This window comes from Cydia splendana, chromosome Z (assembly GCF_910591565.1).
Source record: "Cydia splendana chromosome Z, ilCydSple1.2, whole genome shotgun sequence".
NCBI classification, from domain to species: domain Eukaryota; kingdom Metazoa; phylum Arthropoda; class Insecta; order Lepidoptera; family Tortricidae; genus Cydia; species Cydia splendana.
Genome location: NC_085987.1, coordinates 28542413 through 28560192, shown reverse-complemented (window position 1 = coordinate 28560192; position 17780 = coordinate 28542413). Strand labels below are relative to the sequence as shown.

Below are 17780 nucleotides of genomic sequence, written 5' to 3'. Positions count from 1 at the left end.
GAGATTATGGTATAGTGTACATACATGAAAACTGTTGACATTACAAAACTACAAGAATTTGGAATTTTGCCTTTTTAGCTACGGCACCCTAAACATAGGTAACTCAATTTTGGGTTTAAATCATCAAAATTTTAAACATCCGGGCGCCTAGCCATACAATTTTTACTTTGTAATAGGCATTTTTGTCGATACACGGATATCATCTTGGCTAGGGCCCCACGTGTCGGTTTCGGCAGTTGAGCCGTAGCTGTTTGAAACAGCTTTTGATCAAAAGTGAGCCACCGCGACGATACTGAGGTTGAACGTTTGCAGCTGGAGCGCGACGGGTTCGCGGTGGTGGAGGGGTTCCTGCGGGACGCCGAGTGCGCGGAGCTGGTCGCCGCCGGCCTGGAGCTCACGCGCCACCTGCCTGATGCGCCGCCCACGGTCTTCACCACCACTGAACACCAGGTACTCAACCAACTATACTTGATTACTTTATTTAATGTAAAGAAATGGGTCAAACACACAGAGAAAAATACTTAAATTACCGTTCAGATTCTTACAATAAAAGACGAATTAAAACTTAACTCTATCAATGTATAAACCTATGCTAAAAAAACTTTCTACTTAAATACTACCCTACTACCTTATCATAGAAATATGTTAAGTTTTAAATAGGTCTGGTAGGCTGATAGGTGTGAACAGCGGTATGAACGAGTATATACAAATTCTTCCTCAGGAACACATTCTAAATTGTAACGCGATACACGATGGTGTTAGGTAATGAGAATTACCCTTTTGTGTTTATTTATGTTTACAGCAATTAAAGGACAAGTACTTTATGGAAAGCAACGATAAAATCAGCTATTTCTACGAGAAAGATGCGCTCGATGCCGATGGAAAGCTTCAAGTTGACCCAAGCATTTCATTAAATAAGGTAGGTGAAGGTGTGAAATAACAAGGATAATTAATATACTTAGTGAAGCAGTTCTTGTCAGTAGAAAAAGGCGGCAAATTTGAAAATTGTAGGCGCGAAGCTGCGCGAAGGGATATCGTCCCATAGAAAATTTGAATTTCGCGCCTTTTTTTTTACTGACAAGATTTGCTTGACCAGCTATAGTATGCATGCCTTTAATTTTTTTATTCTTTAAATTAGTTTATCCTAGGACGAGCGAGTAAGTGAGTGGAGTGAGTTCGCCCTTGTACTGCCTATATCCTGTGCCATAAATTTGTGTTTTGTGTTGTGTACTATAAAGACTTTATACATACATACGATTGTACCCTGCAAGCTAACCTATGGTTTTTATCTAACAGGGTACGTAACTTGTTGAATAGGGGCAACACTTAGGTAACTGTAAAGATCCTTGGACTTGGACCTATGCCCGGCAACACAACAACAATCTAGAGCAACACAGAATCACTTGTTTCGGTGGGATCTAGCAGTAGTAGTAGCCCTTTGAGTAATTTGATGACATATGGCTGATTGCAGGTGGGGCACGCTCTGCACCTGCTGCACCCCATCTTCAGGTGCTACACGTACAGCGAGCGCGTGAAGGCGCTGTGCCGCGCGCTACGCCTGGCCGAGCCGGCCGTCGTGCAAAGCATGTACATCTACAAGAACCCGGGAGTCGGAGGCGAGGGTAGCTTGTTTATTTTACTATGTTTATACCACGTTAGTGGCAAACAACCATTATAACCTGACCACCTACTACTCCTAGGTCAGATAGTAAGCAGTTAGCGTTTAAGGTGGAAATCTACTGCTAAAATTTGTCTGCATACTGGGGTATGTCCATTACCCACTTGCCCTGGTCAATTTGTATTTTTTTCATTGTATAATTTCGAACTAGCGACAGAACCAGGCAACGGCAAACGAAATATTACTCTCCCATTTAAAAAAACTACGATATATTCTGCCAGTTTATTAACATAACTATACATCAGTTACACATAAATTTGTTATAGTCACATTATCTTACAGTACTAACTATAGTATGTAGGCGTGTAACTATGTATGTACATAATTTATCTAAAAGAAAAATAAATATTATACTGAGTAAAGAAACTGATAACAAATTATCTATATTGTCGATGGTAGTATGTCACTAACTGTTGAATTGAACCCAACCAAATGTGCTAACATAATTTCAATTAAACAATTTATCTCCTGCCAACAAAACACTACAAATGGGTCATTCTCTGAATATGTCTGCGTTTGCGTCTAATTGCCACGACTCTTTTTAACTATACGTTTTGTATGAGTCGCGGCATATCAATAATCTGTGCCGATATCCTCTAGTCTGGTTCACGTATCTAATATTCACGTTCAATGGCCTCAATATCTACCTATATAGAAACCTGAGTATAGATCGAAACACATAATAGTGCAATAGTAGGTACCTACTCTGAAATTGTTGCAGCGTTATCACATATAGATACATGTTTCATTTCATTCATTGTTTAATTTGTGGGTTATTAGTATCTAGTTAAATCAAATTAAGTAGCATTTATGTACGGCATTTTTTGCACTCCTTACTTGATTAATACCTACTATAATATTTTTTTTAGTTTAGCCTATTAGTGTGTCCCACTGCTGGGCAAAGGCCTCCCCTCTTTCCCGCCACTTGTCTCTGTCTAATGCACACTCCCGCCTCTCCACACAGAATGTATCGAGGTTGTCCCGCCATCTCCGTTTGGGTCTTCCTTTGCCCCGAGATCCATCCTGTGGGATCCAGTCCGTGGCTACTTTGGCCCAGCGTTCTGGGTGCATTCGGCAGATATGCCCTGCCCAGTCCCATTTCAGCTTAGCGGCCTTCATGCCCACATCCACAATGCCAGTTTTGGAACGCAGTTTGGTGTTTCTAATATGGTCGGTTCTATGAACACCCAGAATGCTGCGTTCCATTGCTCTTTGGCAAACCTTGAGTCTGGACTTTTCAGTTTCAGTTTGAGACCACGTTTGGGCGCCGCAGGTGAGGATAGGCAGGATACACATGTCGAAGAGTTTGCGCTTTAAAGAGAGTGGAAGGTTGCCCTTCATTAGCGCCTTCATGGACTAGCGCAGAAGCTACTGTAATAGAATTGACAAATTAATTATCGTGATATGTTTTCTATTTCAATGCTCCATGCTCAACATTTTTTTTATATAATATATATATAGGTGTGTACTTTCTCTGAATTTCAGTGGTTCCGCATCAAGATATATCATATTTACACACAGAGCCAATTCCACCAATAGGGTTTTGGATAGCTCTAGAAGACGCAACGATTCAAAACGGTTGCCTTTGGATGGCTCGCGGGTCCCACAAGTCGGGTGTCCACAGACGGATGATCCGCAGTCCTGAAGATAGAAACAAGTGTATCTACGACAAGCCCGCGCCCGTGTACCCGGACTCGAGCTTCACTCCCGTCCCAGTCAGTAAAGGTAAATCCAACCAGTTATTTTTACCTATACAGTCAGGTTTGTCAGATTTGTTAAAATTGTTTGCGATTGATATTTCATATTAGATTCGAATAAAACGTCATCTCGACTAATATTAGATTCGAGGTATAGGTAATAACATTTCTAACAAAGCAGTTCATCTTATAGGCCAGTCAAATTAGATCCAAAAAAAGCGTTTTGAGGAATTAATTCCCAGCAAGCTGGAAACCATTTTAATACCTTCATTTAGGACCAATGCGTATAATCCGAGTTTGCTCCATCCCAGGAGGTGTGGTTATTTTTGGGAGCCTGGGAAATTCAAAGTGGCGGCCATTTTTTACAATCTTTGACTACGAATTCATATTAAGGTACCTTTCGGATTCTCAGGTGTCAATTTTTATCATGATTAGAGCAAATTTTCCGTCGGACGTACCGTTTTAGAACTACAAGCAAAAAACTGAAAAAGAGCAAAATTTTTTCCACAACTCCAGGATTAGAGCAAACCCGGATTACACTAATTTAGTACCAAATGAAGGTATTGAATTGAGATGATTTCCAGCTTGCTGGGAATTAATTCCTGGAAACAATCTAATTAGACTGGCCCATTAATAATGCTGATGCTGGCCTGTTAATATGACTGTGTGTGGATAAATAATTTTATAAAATTATTAATGGCACAGATGCCATGTTTAATGGATAGAATATTTACAATGTAAAATGAGATTTAAGCGGTCCATTTCGTGATTGACATCGAAATAGTATAGTATAGTATAATAATATCCGAAGGTAACGTCACAATGTCACGCGGGCTTGTGGGAACGTTTGATTTTCATACAAATCGCGGTTCTGAAAAGTAAAACACATTCTGACCAAATGTGCAATAGGTAGGGTACGAATTATAGGTCTATTCATAGACCAGGTAGTAAAAAGTTACTTCGGGCAAAGATGCCCGTGGTGCTAATGGTGATAATGATTAGTAGAGTCTGTGCGGAAAGAGAAGAGTAGTGGAATGTATGGGGCCCAATACATTCCACGACCCTTCTCTTTCCGAACAGACTCTATACTCTAAATTGGATATTTTACAGGGACGTGCATATTGATCCATGGGAACGTGGTACACCGCAGCGCGCCGAATCGCAGCGCGGCGAGCCGGCCCGCGTACACCTTCCATGTGGTCGAGAGGAAGGGCAACAACTACTCCGAGGACAACTGGCTACAAGAAGGAGAGAATGCCCCCTTTTTAAATATTTACACGACATCTCAGATGCTATAATGTTATATATATGCAGGTATTGCTATGACCGTTAAAGCGAAAGGGAACGACGTCACGTGATAGCTTGCCATACCAATTTAGTACCCAGTTTCATCTCTGGACAATTGGACATTCACATTAGGTACAGAGAATATGTTAAAAAAAATTGATGCATTCGAGTATTAACCCTTTCATTTGAATTTATCGTAAATAAAAGATAATTCGACACTCAGAAAAAAACGGAGGTATATTTCGACACTCTCAAGGGAATCAAAATTGATAGATACTCGTAGGGTACTTCCCGTTGACCTAGAACCTAGAACTACGAAATTTGGCAAGTAATATCGTCTTACACTACAAATACAGGGAAAACCAGAAAACTGAAATTTATAAACAAAAATGGATTATTTTTCTACGGAACCCTCGGTGGGCGAGTCCGCGACCTGGTTTAATCAGATAATTAAAAAAAAGTCAAACGATAAATTGTGTAGGTATATTATCCATAATCTCAATATCCGACGAGGAAAATGGGGACTACGTTTGTATGGAGAAGCGGTGGCCCACTATCCTGTTAAGGCGGGATTTCACCAGGGTGCGGCACTGTGCGGCACAAGCATATTCAGTACAAAAATGCTTGTGCCGCTCAGTGCCGCACACTGGTGGAATCCCGCCTAAGACACATATTTACTTACTTATTTAGGTGAATCAACTTTTGTCACTCGTTGCCAAGGGTACGTTTCCCTGGGCCGCTCTTACTAGTAAAAACCTGAATTTTTTGATATAAAAAATACCAAATTGAGCATTTTGGTGGTCGTCAGGTATAAGCCATTTCAATACTAACATCATAAGATAAACTTGTGCCCTAGTAAAACGGGACAGAAAAACAAAAAGAAAGAGTTGATCCACCCGTAGGAAATTTAGTTATTACCTATATACCTATTAAGTCTATGTCTTGCGTAGGTAAGTAGACCAGGTATTAAGATTAAGTGAAGTTCAGGATATTGTAAGACCGATTTCCCATAAAACTAAATACGAGTTTGTACTGTAGATATACTTACATATATTTTTTTCTTTTTTCTGTAACCTTACTCTAGATTAGGTCTGAATTCATTAATTAAATTGCATATCTACCTGCCGGACTATTATATAGTAAGAGATTCTAATATTTCATACCTGCTTTCATTTTAAACAATATTAAAACCGAACCAAGACATCGGACGTATACTATGTCCGTGACAGAGCGTGCGTTTTTAAAGGGTCTGCCATCTCGTGACGTTAATCGAAAGCTAAAACGATTCACGCTTCTAAGCAGGGACCCAATACCGGTATATTTTTCATACAAATAAACCGGTATTCAATTTCGGTATCTCGGTTGTTTATGTATATTTATGCACTTAATTTAGCTAATTAATGTGATCAATCATTTTGTTCCTGCTTCTTAGCCGGTTCTGCCCCCTACACTTCACGCTGGCTTTTGCATAGCAGGAATTTGCCATCTAGTGGCTTAAATCTAAAAATAGAAACTTGACATCATATCCTTCGCGCCAATGAATAGTAGCGGATGGTGCTGGGCCTAACGTACTGTGTTGCATGAACAAGAGATTTCCTTTGGCAGGATTAGTCCTTAGGACCCAAGGATGGATTCTAGAAGTGGAGCCACCCAGATTTTTGATGTAAATTTTTAGGGTGGGGGCTCTCAATTTGGTCTTGATATCTATATCATTTAAGCTACTAGGCCAAGTTTGGTATCGTTTTCGTATAAATCGGGGGTGCCGAATATATTTCTGATATCATAATGACACCATTCCGAAGTAAAAACACATAAAATATGAAAAAAATACTTTTTTTTTAATTCCTCTTCTCGCTTAAACTGCTGAACCACAATTTAGTTAAAATTTGAAACAGAGATAGCTTGAGTCCCAGGAAATAACATAGCATACTTTTAATCTCAAAAATCACCCCTTAAGGGTGTGAAAAGGGAGGAGGAAATTTGTATGGGGATTCAATAACCGCTGAACCGATTTAGATAAAATTTGGTATAGAGATAGTTTGAGTCCCGGGGAAGAACATAGGATAGTTTTTATTTCAAAAAAAATACCTTAAAAATGAAAGGTAAGGTGTAGGATTGTATGGGAATTTCCATGAAATCTATGTCTACATCTTTGATTTAGTTGAAAATGATACTAAACTTGACTTAGAACCTAAACTTAAAGAATTATTAACCTCAGACGCTTAAAAACCCCCCACCCCCACCTGCATCAAAAATCTGGGTGGCTCCACTTCTTAAATCCATCCTTGGGTCCTAAGGACCAATCCTGCCAAAGGAAATCTCTTGTTCATGCAACGCCGTGGTTGACCTTTTTATGCTCTGAGCACACTCAACTATAGGGGGCTTCTGTGCTGCCGTCTACAGTTCATGCACGGACTGCACGGTGCACGGTCCCTCAATATCAATATCAATTGACCTAATTCGTGCTGAAATAGTACGAACACTTGGATAATAGATGGGGCTGACTGAATGTCTAGCGAATGCATGTATAACGCATTGCTTTTTTTTTATCCCTGAAGATATGGCTCATTTCATCAAACACCAAAATTATCAATGGTGCAAAATTTTATTCATCTATACTCTATCAATGATACCTATACTTATTACACTAACTAATTATTAGTTCCATGGTGAATGTACCAAAACTTTATAATTATTACGTCGAGTAATAATACATGGTGATGTCATTGTGATAATATCGATAATAAACATCTAATAACGAAACTATGTTTTTAATTACATATCCTTTTATGAACGAGATACGAACTGACATAACAGTTCGAAGTGTAAGTAATGTTGGAACAGTAGGTATCTTTTGCTGCATAATGTTCTATGCTCATGTAAAATATTATAACCACCAACATACAAATCCACGCGTACGAAGTCGCGGTCAACAGCTAGTAACTGTAAAGGGGCCAAGAGGTCAATTAGAACACAATTTTGACAGTTCCGAACAACTGACAGGCCGATACCGTCCGACGGACTGTTAATCAGTGGGCCCCTTAAGGATGTTTCGTTTGGTTATAATAACAGTTGACACTGACAACCTGAACTCTAATTCGCAACCAATTCGATTCAATTGGGAAATTTGAATCTGAAGTTGTTATTAGGTCTGACCTCAGCGAGAGAATAAAACTTAGGTATAGATGAATTATGTTAATAAATGACGCCTTTAGGGCTAACAACCCGAACCGAAAGCAACCGCTAGTGCCGGCGGATTCATAAATAACTTTAATTTAACTTTTATTTGTCAACTTCGCAACATCAATTTGGAGTTGGTATTAATTAGTAGGTTGGAAGGATTTTTTTTGAAGTGTAAATTTCTTTACCGGCGCTGAGCACTTTTTGTGATGGGGAAAAATGTTAAACTCGCGAGAGCGTAAGACGTAAGACGTGACGTCACGTGTGACGGACACTGTTACAATGTCATTATGTACTCACAGTGATGTGCTTAGGGGTTTCAAGTAATGCGACAAAATAACGCTAGATGGCGTTAACCTCAATTATCTATAATAAATAAATTATATAATCCTCGATGACATTGGCGATATTATCGCTACTCTGCACCATATCATTACTTAACTCAAACTAGATAACATACACTACTTACATATATTACGTATACGTAAGTACGTAATAAAAATAGAAATAAAATATTGGTGAAACAGCGGCAAGGCGTCCGACTTTCAAACCAAAGGTCTCGGGTTCGAACCCCGACTTCCTGAAACTTATCTAATTCGGTAGGTACATAAATAATTAGCATTCATTAGGTAGATATTTACCAATCGCTTTTTGATGTACGAAAACATTGTCAGAAACCGAACTATCTAGTCCGAAAATTACCTAGTTTCCGCTGGCCTTAGTTTAAAAGAGAAATAGTAAGAGGGTCGTTAGAGAAATACTTGTGTAGGTACGTACAGCAGTACAGCTGTACTAAATTAATTAGGCTCAAGTGAAAAAAAAAAAACATCGGCGCTCATTTGTGCATAAAATGTCCTATGAAGTGCCTTTCGGACAAAATATTGGTAGAATTCTTGCATCTTCTTCTTCTTCGCGTTATCTCTGCATTTTGCCTCGGCTCACGGGAGCCTGGGGTCCGGTTGACAACTAATCCCAAGAATTGACGTAGGCACTAGTTTTTACGAAAGCGACTGCCACCTGATCTTCCAACCCAGAGGGTAAACTAGGCCTTATTGGGATTAGTCCGGTTTCCTCACGATGTTTTCCTTCACCGAAAAGCGGCTAGCAAATATCAAATGATATTTCGTAGGTACATAAGTTCTGAAAAGCTCATTGGTACGAGCCGGGGTTCGAACCCGCGACCTTCAAACCGCAAAACCAATCAAGATTAAATTTGGTATGGAGATAGTTTGAGGCCCGAGGAAGGACATAGGATTGTTTTCACGGATTGTTTATGATAATCATCATCATGCCACGCAGACGAAGTAGGGAGAAGAAGCTAGTTTTCTAATAAATACAAATTGATTTTATAATGGATACTTCAAAATAATCAAATAAATAGTGGGACTGCCAGACTGTTGTCGTGGAAAACAATTTTGATATGTTTTACCTAGATAACATAGTAGTAGATACATAAGACAATCTAATACTGAAAGTCACATTTTCGTAACCACCATTGCTTTGGTACTTGAATACATTTTATATTAGGACTCTTACTGGTGCATAATTACCAAAAACTCACATGATCGTCGCATCGCCGCAACCATTCGTTAATTTGAACAACATATGTACATTATAAACAAAATAAAGATTGAATAAATAGAGTAAAGCAAAAGAAGAGTGGCATTCACATAAAGAGGTCGTAGTTTACGCGGGCCCCTAGATATGCTGATAGGGGGCCGTTCACATTGGGGAGGAAGTTGCGTATCGCCGCGCCGCCGGCGGCAGTCGCGGCCCGTATACTCCAGCGAACATGCGCCTGACTACCACTGCCCTATTCGGGCTCCTCCTGGCCTGCTTTTGCCGTAAGTACTTAGTAGACTATACTTACTGGCCATGCTAACTAATTATTAAGAATATACGTAACAAAACTGGTATTCGCCTTTAAAATATTAGTTGTTAAAGTAATTTAGTTTACCTACACATTTATCGATAATTTGTAAACACATAATATATGTTTTACTAAGCAGAGGGCCTACCGCTAACCACGTTCGACGTGTTGCCTTCCTATCACACTTACGTACGAATTTACAAGTGCGAGACAGGCAACACGTCGAACGTGGTTAGCGGTAGGCCCTCAGTTTTGTTCCCTAAGCATAGAAGTAACGTAAATGTAATAATTTTCCTTCCTATTTTTGTGCGTTTCTTATTATTTATGGATCATAAACATATTAAGGTTCTCATTCGTATTTCTTATTCACGATGAAAACAAACCCCCCCCCCCCCCCCACACACAAAACCAGGCCAAAACTACATCGAGAATGGTTGTAAGTAGTTGGCAAGGTAATAAGAGAAATCCGGAGGAACTAAGTAATACTGATTGACAAATACCAGCGTCCTAATAACGCTCTGTTAATGCGACTGTCCTTAAAGTTTATTTATGCAACGCGATTTTACTAAATTCTAATAATAACTATAAAAATTATTCTTATCTGGGTTTTTTATCCGAATATGTTCACACATTAAGTTCTTCTTCTTCTTCTTCTTGTGATCGCCACCTACTACAACTCTCGATCCAAACCTGCAACTTCAAACAGCTGCAGGATCTTTTTGGTCTCGAGAAACTTTACCTCCTCCGGGCGCAATATGTGTCCGCCCAGGATTAGGTCCCGAGTACGCATTAGGCAAGGGCACTCTGTGAGGATGTGCAAGGGCGTCTCCTCTGCCTCCATACAGAGTCTGCACCGCCCCATGTCACGTTTCCCCATAGTGTGCATGTGCTTATTTAGGCCGCAATGCCCAGTAAGCACCCTTACCAAGTTGCGCAGTTGGTTCCTAGACAGCGCTAAGGCGTTCGAGGACGCCTTTTTGCTGAAGGCCTTGATAAGCGCTTTGGAATGGTTCAAGCCTGTTGTTTCTCTCCAGAGTTGAATGGTTTTGTAGTGCCAGTAGGTCTTTAGGGTGTTAGGCTTTTGGGAATACCACAAAAAGGCTCAGGACTGTAGTTCTTCCCCTTAGCCCCTGCTCGCGCGAGTTCGTCGGCCTTCTCGTTTCCTACGATACTCGCATGCCCCGGGACCCAACGTAGAACAACCTTGTTCCTGGCTCCAAGGTTGTTCAATAGTTGCCTGCAGTTCTCAACCAGCCTCGATATGGTTACATCAGAGGTTAGGGCTAAGAGTGCCGCCTGTCTATCCGAATGGATATAGATAGTGTGGTTGCCGTAGTTGCTTTGCAGATTGATTGACGCACATTCTGCCTGGAATAAAGAGCAAAAACGTCCTAGGTTTAAGCTGATGCTTTTCCTAGGCGCTTCACCATATACTCCGCAGCCTACTTCAGATCCGGATTTGGAGCCATCAGTGTACCACCTCAGGCTTCCTTCTTTCCACTTAATTTGACTGTTTGGCCAGTCCTCCCTTTTGGGGAGTTCCACTGAGTAAAGTTTGAGTGGACAAAATTTGGGTGACATAGTGTCGGATGGCATCCCAAGAACAGGAATATCGTACACTGATTCCTTAAACAGTCTCAGAGTTTGCGAATACCAATTACCTCTCCTCGCGCCCGCTATTCTAAGCATACTAGATCTCGCCTCCAATTCCAGATGCAAGTGAAGGGGCGGTAGATTTAGTATGGCCTCTATTAGGGCTGCCGTCGGGGAGGATGACATGGCCCTAGTAACAGATAAACACATTAATATACCTGATACCTGAGGGTTTAGAGGTAACTATTCTAAAGCGGGATAATTTTGAAAATCTCTAATATCTACAAAACTTGAAGTATTTTCTTCTGTAGCAACCGTTAGCAACATGCCTTGGTACGAGTAAGCGTTGCCGTAGCGTAAGTGTTACCAAAGTATATAAAGTGCTTCAGTTTGGTAAATATTAGCGACTTGCTAAATTATCCCGCTGTCGAAATTACCCGAATCACCCAATGTACCTTACAGTTTTTCACATTACTAACTAGCAATATTAGTTGAATTTCAAAATGTGGTTGATTTTTAACCTATTTACATAAACATACCTACACATTCTTAATAACAAACCAATACCATAATATAAATAATTACAGCTTTTAAATACAAAGATCGAAGTGAATGATATTATCTTGACCTAATAAGATTGGATCTGATTGCCTGTCCCGAGCGAGATTGCTTTTTTAATTAATAAACTTTTTATCCAATTACGCCAAGTATATAGGTAGGTGCCATCCCTCGATTTAAGTTGAAAACAGAACTGTTGTTGAAAATGTATTGTTTGTATTTGAAATTACTAAATTAGAGGGAGGCCATATTAATAGACTAACCCCCTTATTCATAAACGTTTACCGAAGTTGACAAGCCGATAATAATCGTTTGTCCCTTTCCGACGTATTGAAATTATGGAAAGGGACGATTATTATCAGCTTGTCAACTTTAGTAAACGTTTATGAATAAGGGGGTTAGTATCCACCCCGGATTTAGCAATCGCTCGGAAGCTATTTTATAAATGTAGGTGTATCTACGTACTAACTCTTGACTAAATACCATTGGTGGACCTTGTGTCATTATAACAAGGTTTACGATTTTTCAGTTAACAGTGAGGACGATTGTATTGGTATTATGCTGGTATTATGATTATCGAGATCAGAATTAAACAGCAGATGAGGATAACAATTCCTTGTAACGGATCGTAGACCACGGGTCATTGTTTATTAACCTCTCTTCACAAACAAGGTGATCTTGTTCAATCTGATCCCGACGATCACCTATTCCGATAAGGAAAGATACTTACTGTTCAATAAGAAGGATTATAGTTCTGTCAGTAACTTTATAATTATGTATAACGCTCATTAAATTTCCGATAGTTAACTTAACATTAGGTTTATAATATTGGACTTATTCAACTGTTTCATGAAAACGGTGTCATCTATTGTACCAACGCTATTTAATTTGTGATTTTGGAATGATATAGATTGCCCTAAAAGGAACTCAGATTACTCAGATAAAACTCATAGTTTCCTTCGATATGTACGTTTTATATTTTATGAATTTTAGGATGGTTGATTTTATATTCTTATAGGTAGGTTATTGTATAGGAAGATGAACTTCAGTATGATGTAGGTAGGTGTGGCGTGCTTGTTACGAAGCCCGGCCTGTATTAGACACTTTTGATTCACAAAACATGCATTATGTGCAGACAATAGATTTCCAAACCAATTCCGCGCAACTGGTGCCCTGTAGCCTTACCACGACTGCCTTATATAGTATATCGAAATTCAACGAATTGATAGTCCAGTAGAGTTCATTTACCTACGACAGAAAAAACACTGGTCAATTGATCTCTTTATAAGTTCTTATCATCCGCCCTTGGCATTTCAGATAATATTACGTCCCACTTTTATTCTAATGTAAATGAACTCCATATCCCTTCTTACCTACTTCTCGAAAAACTTTACTGTATTTTCTATGTTATTAGACTAATTCGTGTTAGGTACCTATCTTCGGCCTTTTATAAACCTGAAATAAATTGGGTCAATCAGATTGAAGCGTTTATGTGATTATGAAAATGGAAACCTATTACATACTTACATATTTTATTTTTTACCTAATTCAATTTTAACAATATTTTTGGCGTAGGTATGTATATTGTATATTGTATTGTACGCCATCAGATATATCAGAGCGGCCAAGGTGCTCACAAATATCTGAACACACCTCTATTGTCAAGGCGTTAGAGTGCGTGTTCAGATATTTTTGAGCACCTCGGCTGCTCTGATGGCGATTGTACTTACGTTATTGCATCGAATTTGCTTGTTTGCAGTAACAAAACAAATCCATTTTGATTTCCATTTCTTTTTAGATAATACATTTACTTATGTAGGTAGGTATAGTCAGCCAAAAACGTGGTCTACCACTTTTCGACTCTTGATAGAGTCGAAAAGTGGTAAATCACTTTCTTGGCTGACCGTACAGTACGGTGATCATTTTTGTTCGACTAGTTTCAGCGTATGCAATGACATGTGATCCGAGTCAGAGAAAATATGGATGCACAATCAGCGTGGAGAATAAGTGCCGGTGCTACTACGGCTGCAAGAGGGAGCTCCCGTACGACTCACTGACCGATTGTAATAAAGACCTCAATGGTAAGAAACCATAATACATATATAGCAAAATGCAAATCTAATTCAACAGTAGCAGATCCGACAAATAGTAGGTAATTATCCGAGCCAAAAGTGTGACTACAAATATGCCGACGGATAGCATAGGTATATTTTCAACATTTAATAAGATCGCAAAAAAATCTTACAATTTCCTATGGAGAATAAAATTTGCTAGGTACCTCTGAATTTACGATTTTTTGGAAACTTTGTTGAATTCTCAGTCTTGTCAACTTGTCATGCCCATCTGTCCACGGCATATTTATTTTGGCATGAATATAAGTAAATCATGTTATTTCAAACCTCCATTCAATGAGCATAACTCTAGAGAGCTTAGGTCTGATCACCGTTTGAAGAATCAATCTCTTCTCCCTGCCCACTTATGGTGTTTGTGTAAACAGAGCGGGGCTCGAACGCGTGCAACCGCCGGCCTTGCCGCCGCGGCATCTGCACGCAGACTGTGCTGGCGCCGGGCTTCGCCTGCAAGTGCGAAGGCACCGGCTTCTACGGAAACTACTGCGAAAAACGTATGTTGACTTCGGATGCATTACTGAAACCGTCCAACAGCAAATTCACCATCGTCTTCACTGTTTTGCTGGCGGCAGGAGTTCCAGGATTGTTAATTACATTTCGTTATGTTAGTTAGTTAGTACCACTGATGTATTACGGACGGTCTGAGGTCTGAGTACAAAACCTAACCCCTGACAAAACTGCAGGAGTGTGTCACCGAGCAGTAATCGGGCTCGGGCTACTTTAACGTTGCGTCACACAGGCGCGTTTTCCGGGCGGGGCGTGAGCGCGGCGTGAGCGTTGTATATGTAAAAGCGGCGCGCCCCGCTCACGCGCCGCCCGCAAAACGCGCCTGTGTGACGGAGCCTTAAGTCTTCTTCTTCTTCCTCGCGTTATCCCGGCATTTTGCCACGGCTCATGGAAGCCTGGGGTCCGCTTGACAACTATATAATCCCGAGAATTGGCGTAGGCACTAGTTTTTACTAAAGCGACTGCAATCTGACCTTCCAACCCAGAAGGGAAATTAAGCCTTGTTGGGATTAGTCCGGTTTCCTCACGATGGTTTCCTTCACCGAAAAGCGACTGGTAATATCAAATGATATTTCGTACCTACATATTAAGTTTCGAAAAACTCGTTGGTACGAGCCGGGGTTTGAACCCGCAACCTCCGGATTGGCTCGGGCTCATCTCGGGCTATATAGTTTAATTAGTATTACATTATTATATAATAACCTGGTTTTAAAAACTTGAGAAGATATTTTAAAAATAATAAGTTCGAGAATATTTAATCATAAGGTTACAGAGCAGGTAAAGATCAGAAAACCAATGGTCGCTTTATAAAGCTTGTAAAATATTGTAATCGATATTTGCCTCTTTTTTTCTAACAAATACCTACTTAGGTATTTTATAAAAAGATACAGGTTTCAAGCCTTTTATGCAGAATGTACCTACCACATTTTAAAAATATATATTTTGTATGGGGACAGTGAACGTGTTAAAAATTGAGGGGGGTTTCCCCATGCAATGAAGGTGAAACGAGTCAATTACGCGGGTATCACACGCCTGCGTATCGATCGTGTATCCGCATCCAATTTGAAGACCGCCTTACCCGTTTCGTACCTATGATGCCTACTTCATTCAGAAGCCCCCTCCAGACTATACGCGTGAATCGCGGGCGAAGCCGCGAACGCGAGTGTGGCGTCGATTTCGCAGATTGTTCACGCCTTCGCGCCTTGTTCTCCGTTTTTTGTCGGTATTTCGGCCCGCGTCAAAGGAGACGCGAAGCGCGAACTTGCAAGACTCCACATTACACACTATTTTGGCTCTTCTGTGGCAAGATAAATATTAATTATATTATGATTATATTAATTTAAGCAGCTATATTTTACGGTTTCACAAGAAAACAAAATGGAAAAACAGCTAAATCACGTACGATGCCATAGATAACTAACAGTTAAACTCGATCAGCTGGTGCTTTTCCGCCATCTTGCCGCAAACCAAACTGCGAAATCGCCGTGAAGTGTGCGAGTGTGGAGTCATACGTCAACTTCGCGATATGTTCGCTCCGCGACGTCGCGTCGCGATTCACGCACGTAGTCTGGAGGGGGCTAGAGAAATCATGCACTAATTCATCTAATTGCGTTTTGTTCCAGCATGCCCCACTGCGCGCTTGCATTACGGGCAAGTCTTCCCCCACGAGTGTGTCGTCATATAAAATAAACTCACAATTAAATTCTTTATATTTATAGTGTAGTACTTAAAATAAATAAAAAATTTGTAACTGTAGGTACACTGTGTTTTTATTATTATTATGCTCATAACAAATATTACAGTGACCATACCTCAATTATGGATGTTGTAATACAAATACCTAGGTATCTAAATTAACTAGTAGTTCGCCCCGAACTGAGAACTCGCGGTTCGCCAAAAAGGTCAATTGAATGCAGTGCTACTTAGTCTTAGAGATGGGCATTTCGTAATTGATTCCTAATTCCACAATTACTTGAAACTACTTTGCATTCTGATACCGATTCCCAGATTACTTTGTAATCTAACAATACCGAATTACTAAGTACAATTCCATTTGAGGAATCAGGAATAAATTATTCAAATATTACAATTACTAGTAATTGGAATCAATGTCGATTCCTCATTACAGGAATGCATTACTTGATTCCTTTCAGATTACATTTCGTACTACTACTATCAAAAGTACACTTCGATAGTAGATATACCGGGTGTAGCCTGTAACATGAGCAAAAAATTAAACTGTAGGCTGTACTCATCATACTGACCAACATTTGTTCAGCGACTTTTAAAAATAACGTGTGGTTTGATTTTTAATACACTTTAAAGTTTATTCTAAGACGCAATGTATTGCGAATTTTGTTATGTTTAAGGCGTGACAAGCAACGTCAATCACAATGATATGGCGTGGCGATGGCGTCCATTGAAGATAATATTTATTTTGTATGAAAAATAGGGAGTCTAAATACTTCATAATTTTTAAAAGTTGTTGAACAAAAGTGTAACGGTTTGAGGAGTACAATCTATGTTTTAATTCTTTGCTCGTGTTACAGGCCACACCTGGTAGATGTTGTTGACTTACTAGGATGCATCTATACCTTATTTGAAACAGGTGTGCAGATTTCGAAAACGATGACGATGACCTATAAAACGATATTTGAACGATATGCATGACGAATTTTATGACATACAGCATGGCCGCCATTTTGGATTCCAAAATTTTCATCATTTAAAAAAACTCTTCAAAAAAAAAATAGTATTTCATACAATCGCGATACAATAGAGAGCTCTTCAGTCGAGCACCGTGTTCAGGCAACGACGCTTGCTGAGTTGCCCAAGTAGTAACGAGACTGGAAAGCTTATCACTATTGGATACAATACTTTTTCTACAAGTCAACAAAAATAATACTTTAAAGTCTTTAAACTAGTAGAATCATACAAACAAACCAAACCAAAAGTATACAGCTAAGATACGCGAGTATATAGCCGCGATACCTTCATACTTGTACGCGCCCCGGCCGCCGCGCCCCGCGCCCCACGGCGGACTGGTCAACGACACCTTCTCGTAACTCATGAGGCCCTGGTACTTGCTCCTTGCTAAATTCAATTTTTAAACAGTATTTTTCTCGATTTTAGCCACCGTAGCCTATGGAGACTAACAAGTAACGCTAAGCGGTTTTCATAGTCTATGGATGTTTATATATTAAGGGTGTCACATGCGCGTTTCTGACTTATGACGCAATTGTTCCTACAATACAACCTAAAATAATAAATGTGTAAACCGA

At 39.8% G+C, this 17780-nt stretch overlaps 2 protein-coding genes across 2 annotated transcripts in view; both read left to right on the top strand.

The window, feature by feature from the left end:
* LOC134804923 (phytanoyl-CoA dioxygenase domain-containing protein 1-like) overlaps nucleotides 1–7425 on the top strand; it is a 31144-nt gene extending 23719 nt beyond the window's left edge. Inside the window, exons 2-6 of the mRNA XM_063778244.1 lie at nucleotides 313–450; nucleotides 803–919; nucleotides 1472–1622; nucleotides 3164–3403; nucleotides 4486–7425. Coding sequence (XP_063634314.1) covers nucleotides 313–450; nucleotides 803–919; nucleotides 1472–1622; nucleotides 3164–3403; nucleotides 4486–4673 — 834 coding nt within the window. The 3' untranslated portion in view covers nucleotides 4674–7425. The remainder of the gene's footprint in view (nucleotides 1–312; nucleotides 451–802; nucleotides 920–1471; nucleotides 1623–3163; nucleotides 3404–4485) is intronic.
* A 2117-nt stretch (nucleotides 7426–9542) lies between these two features.
* Nucleotides 9543–16256, top strand: LOC134804904 (protocadherin-like wing polarity protein stan). Its single transcript, XM_063778221.1, has 4 exons — nucleotides 9543–9686; nucleotides 13801–13944; nucleotides 14361–14486; nucleotides 16122–16256. The coding sequence occupies exons 1-4, from the start codon at nucleotides 9635–9637 to the stop codon at nucleotides 16181–16183; spliced, it is 384 nt and encodes a 127-aa protein (XP_063634291.1). The 5' UTR covers nucleotides 9543–9634; the 3' UTR covers nucleotides 16184–16256.
* The last annotated feature ends 1524 nt before the right edge of the window (nucleotides 16257–17780 follow it).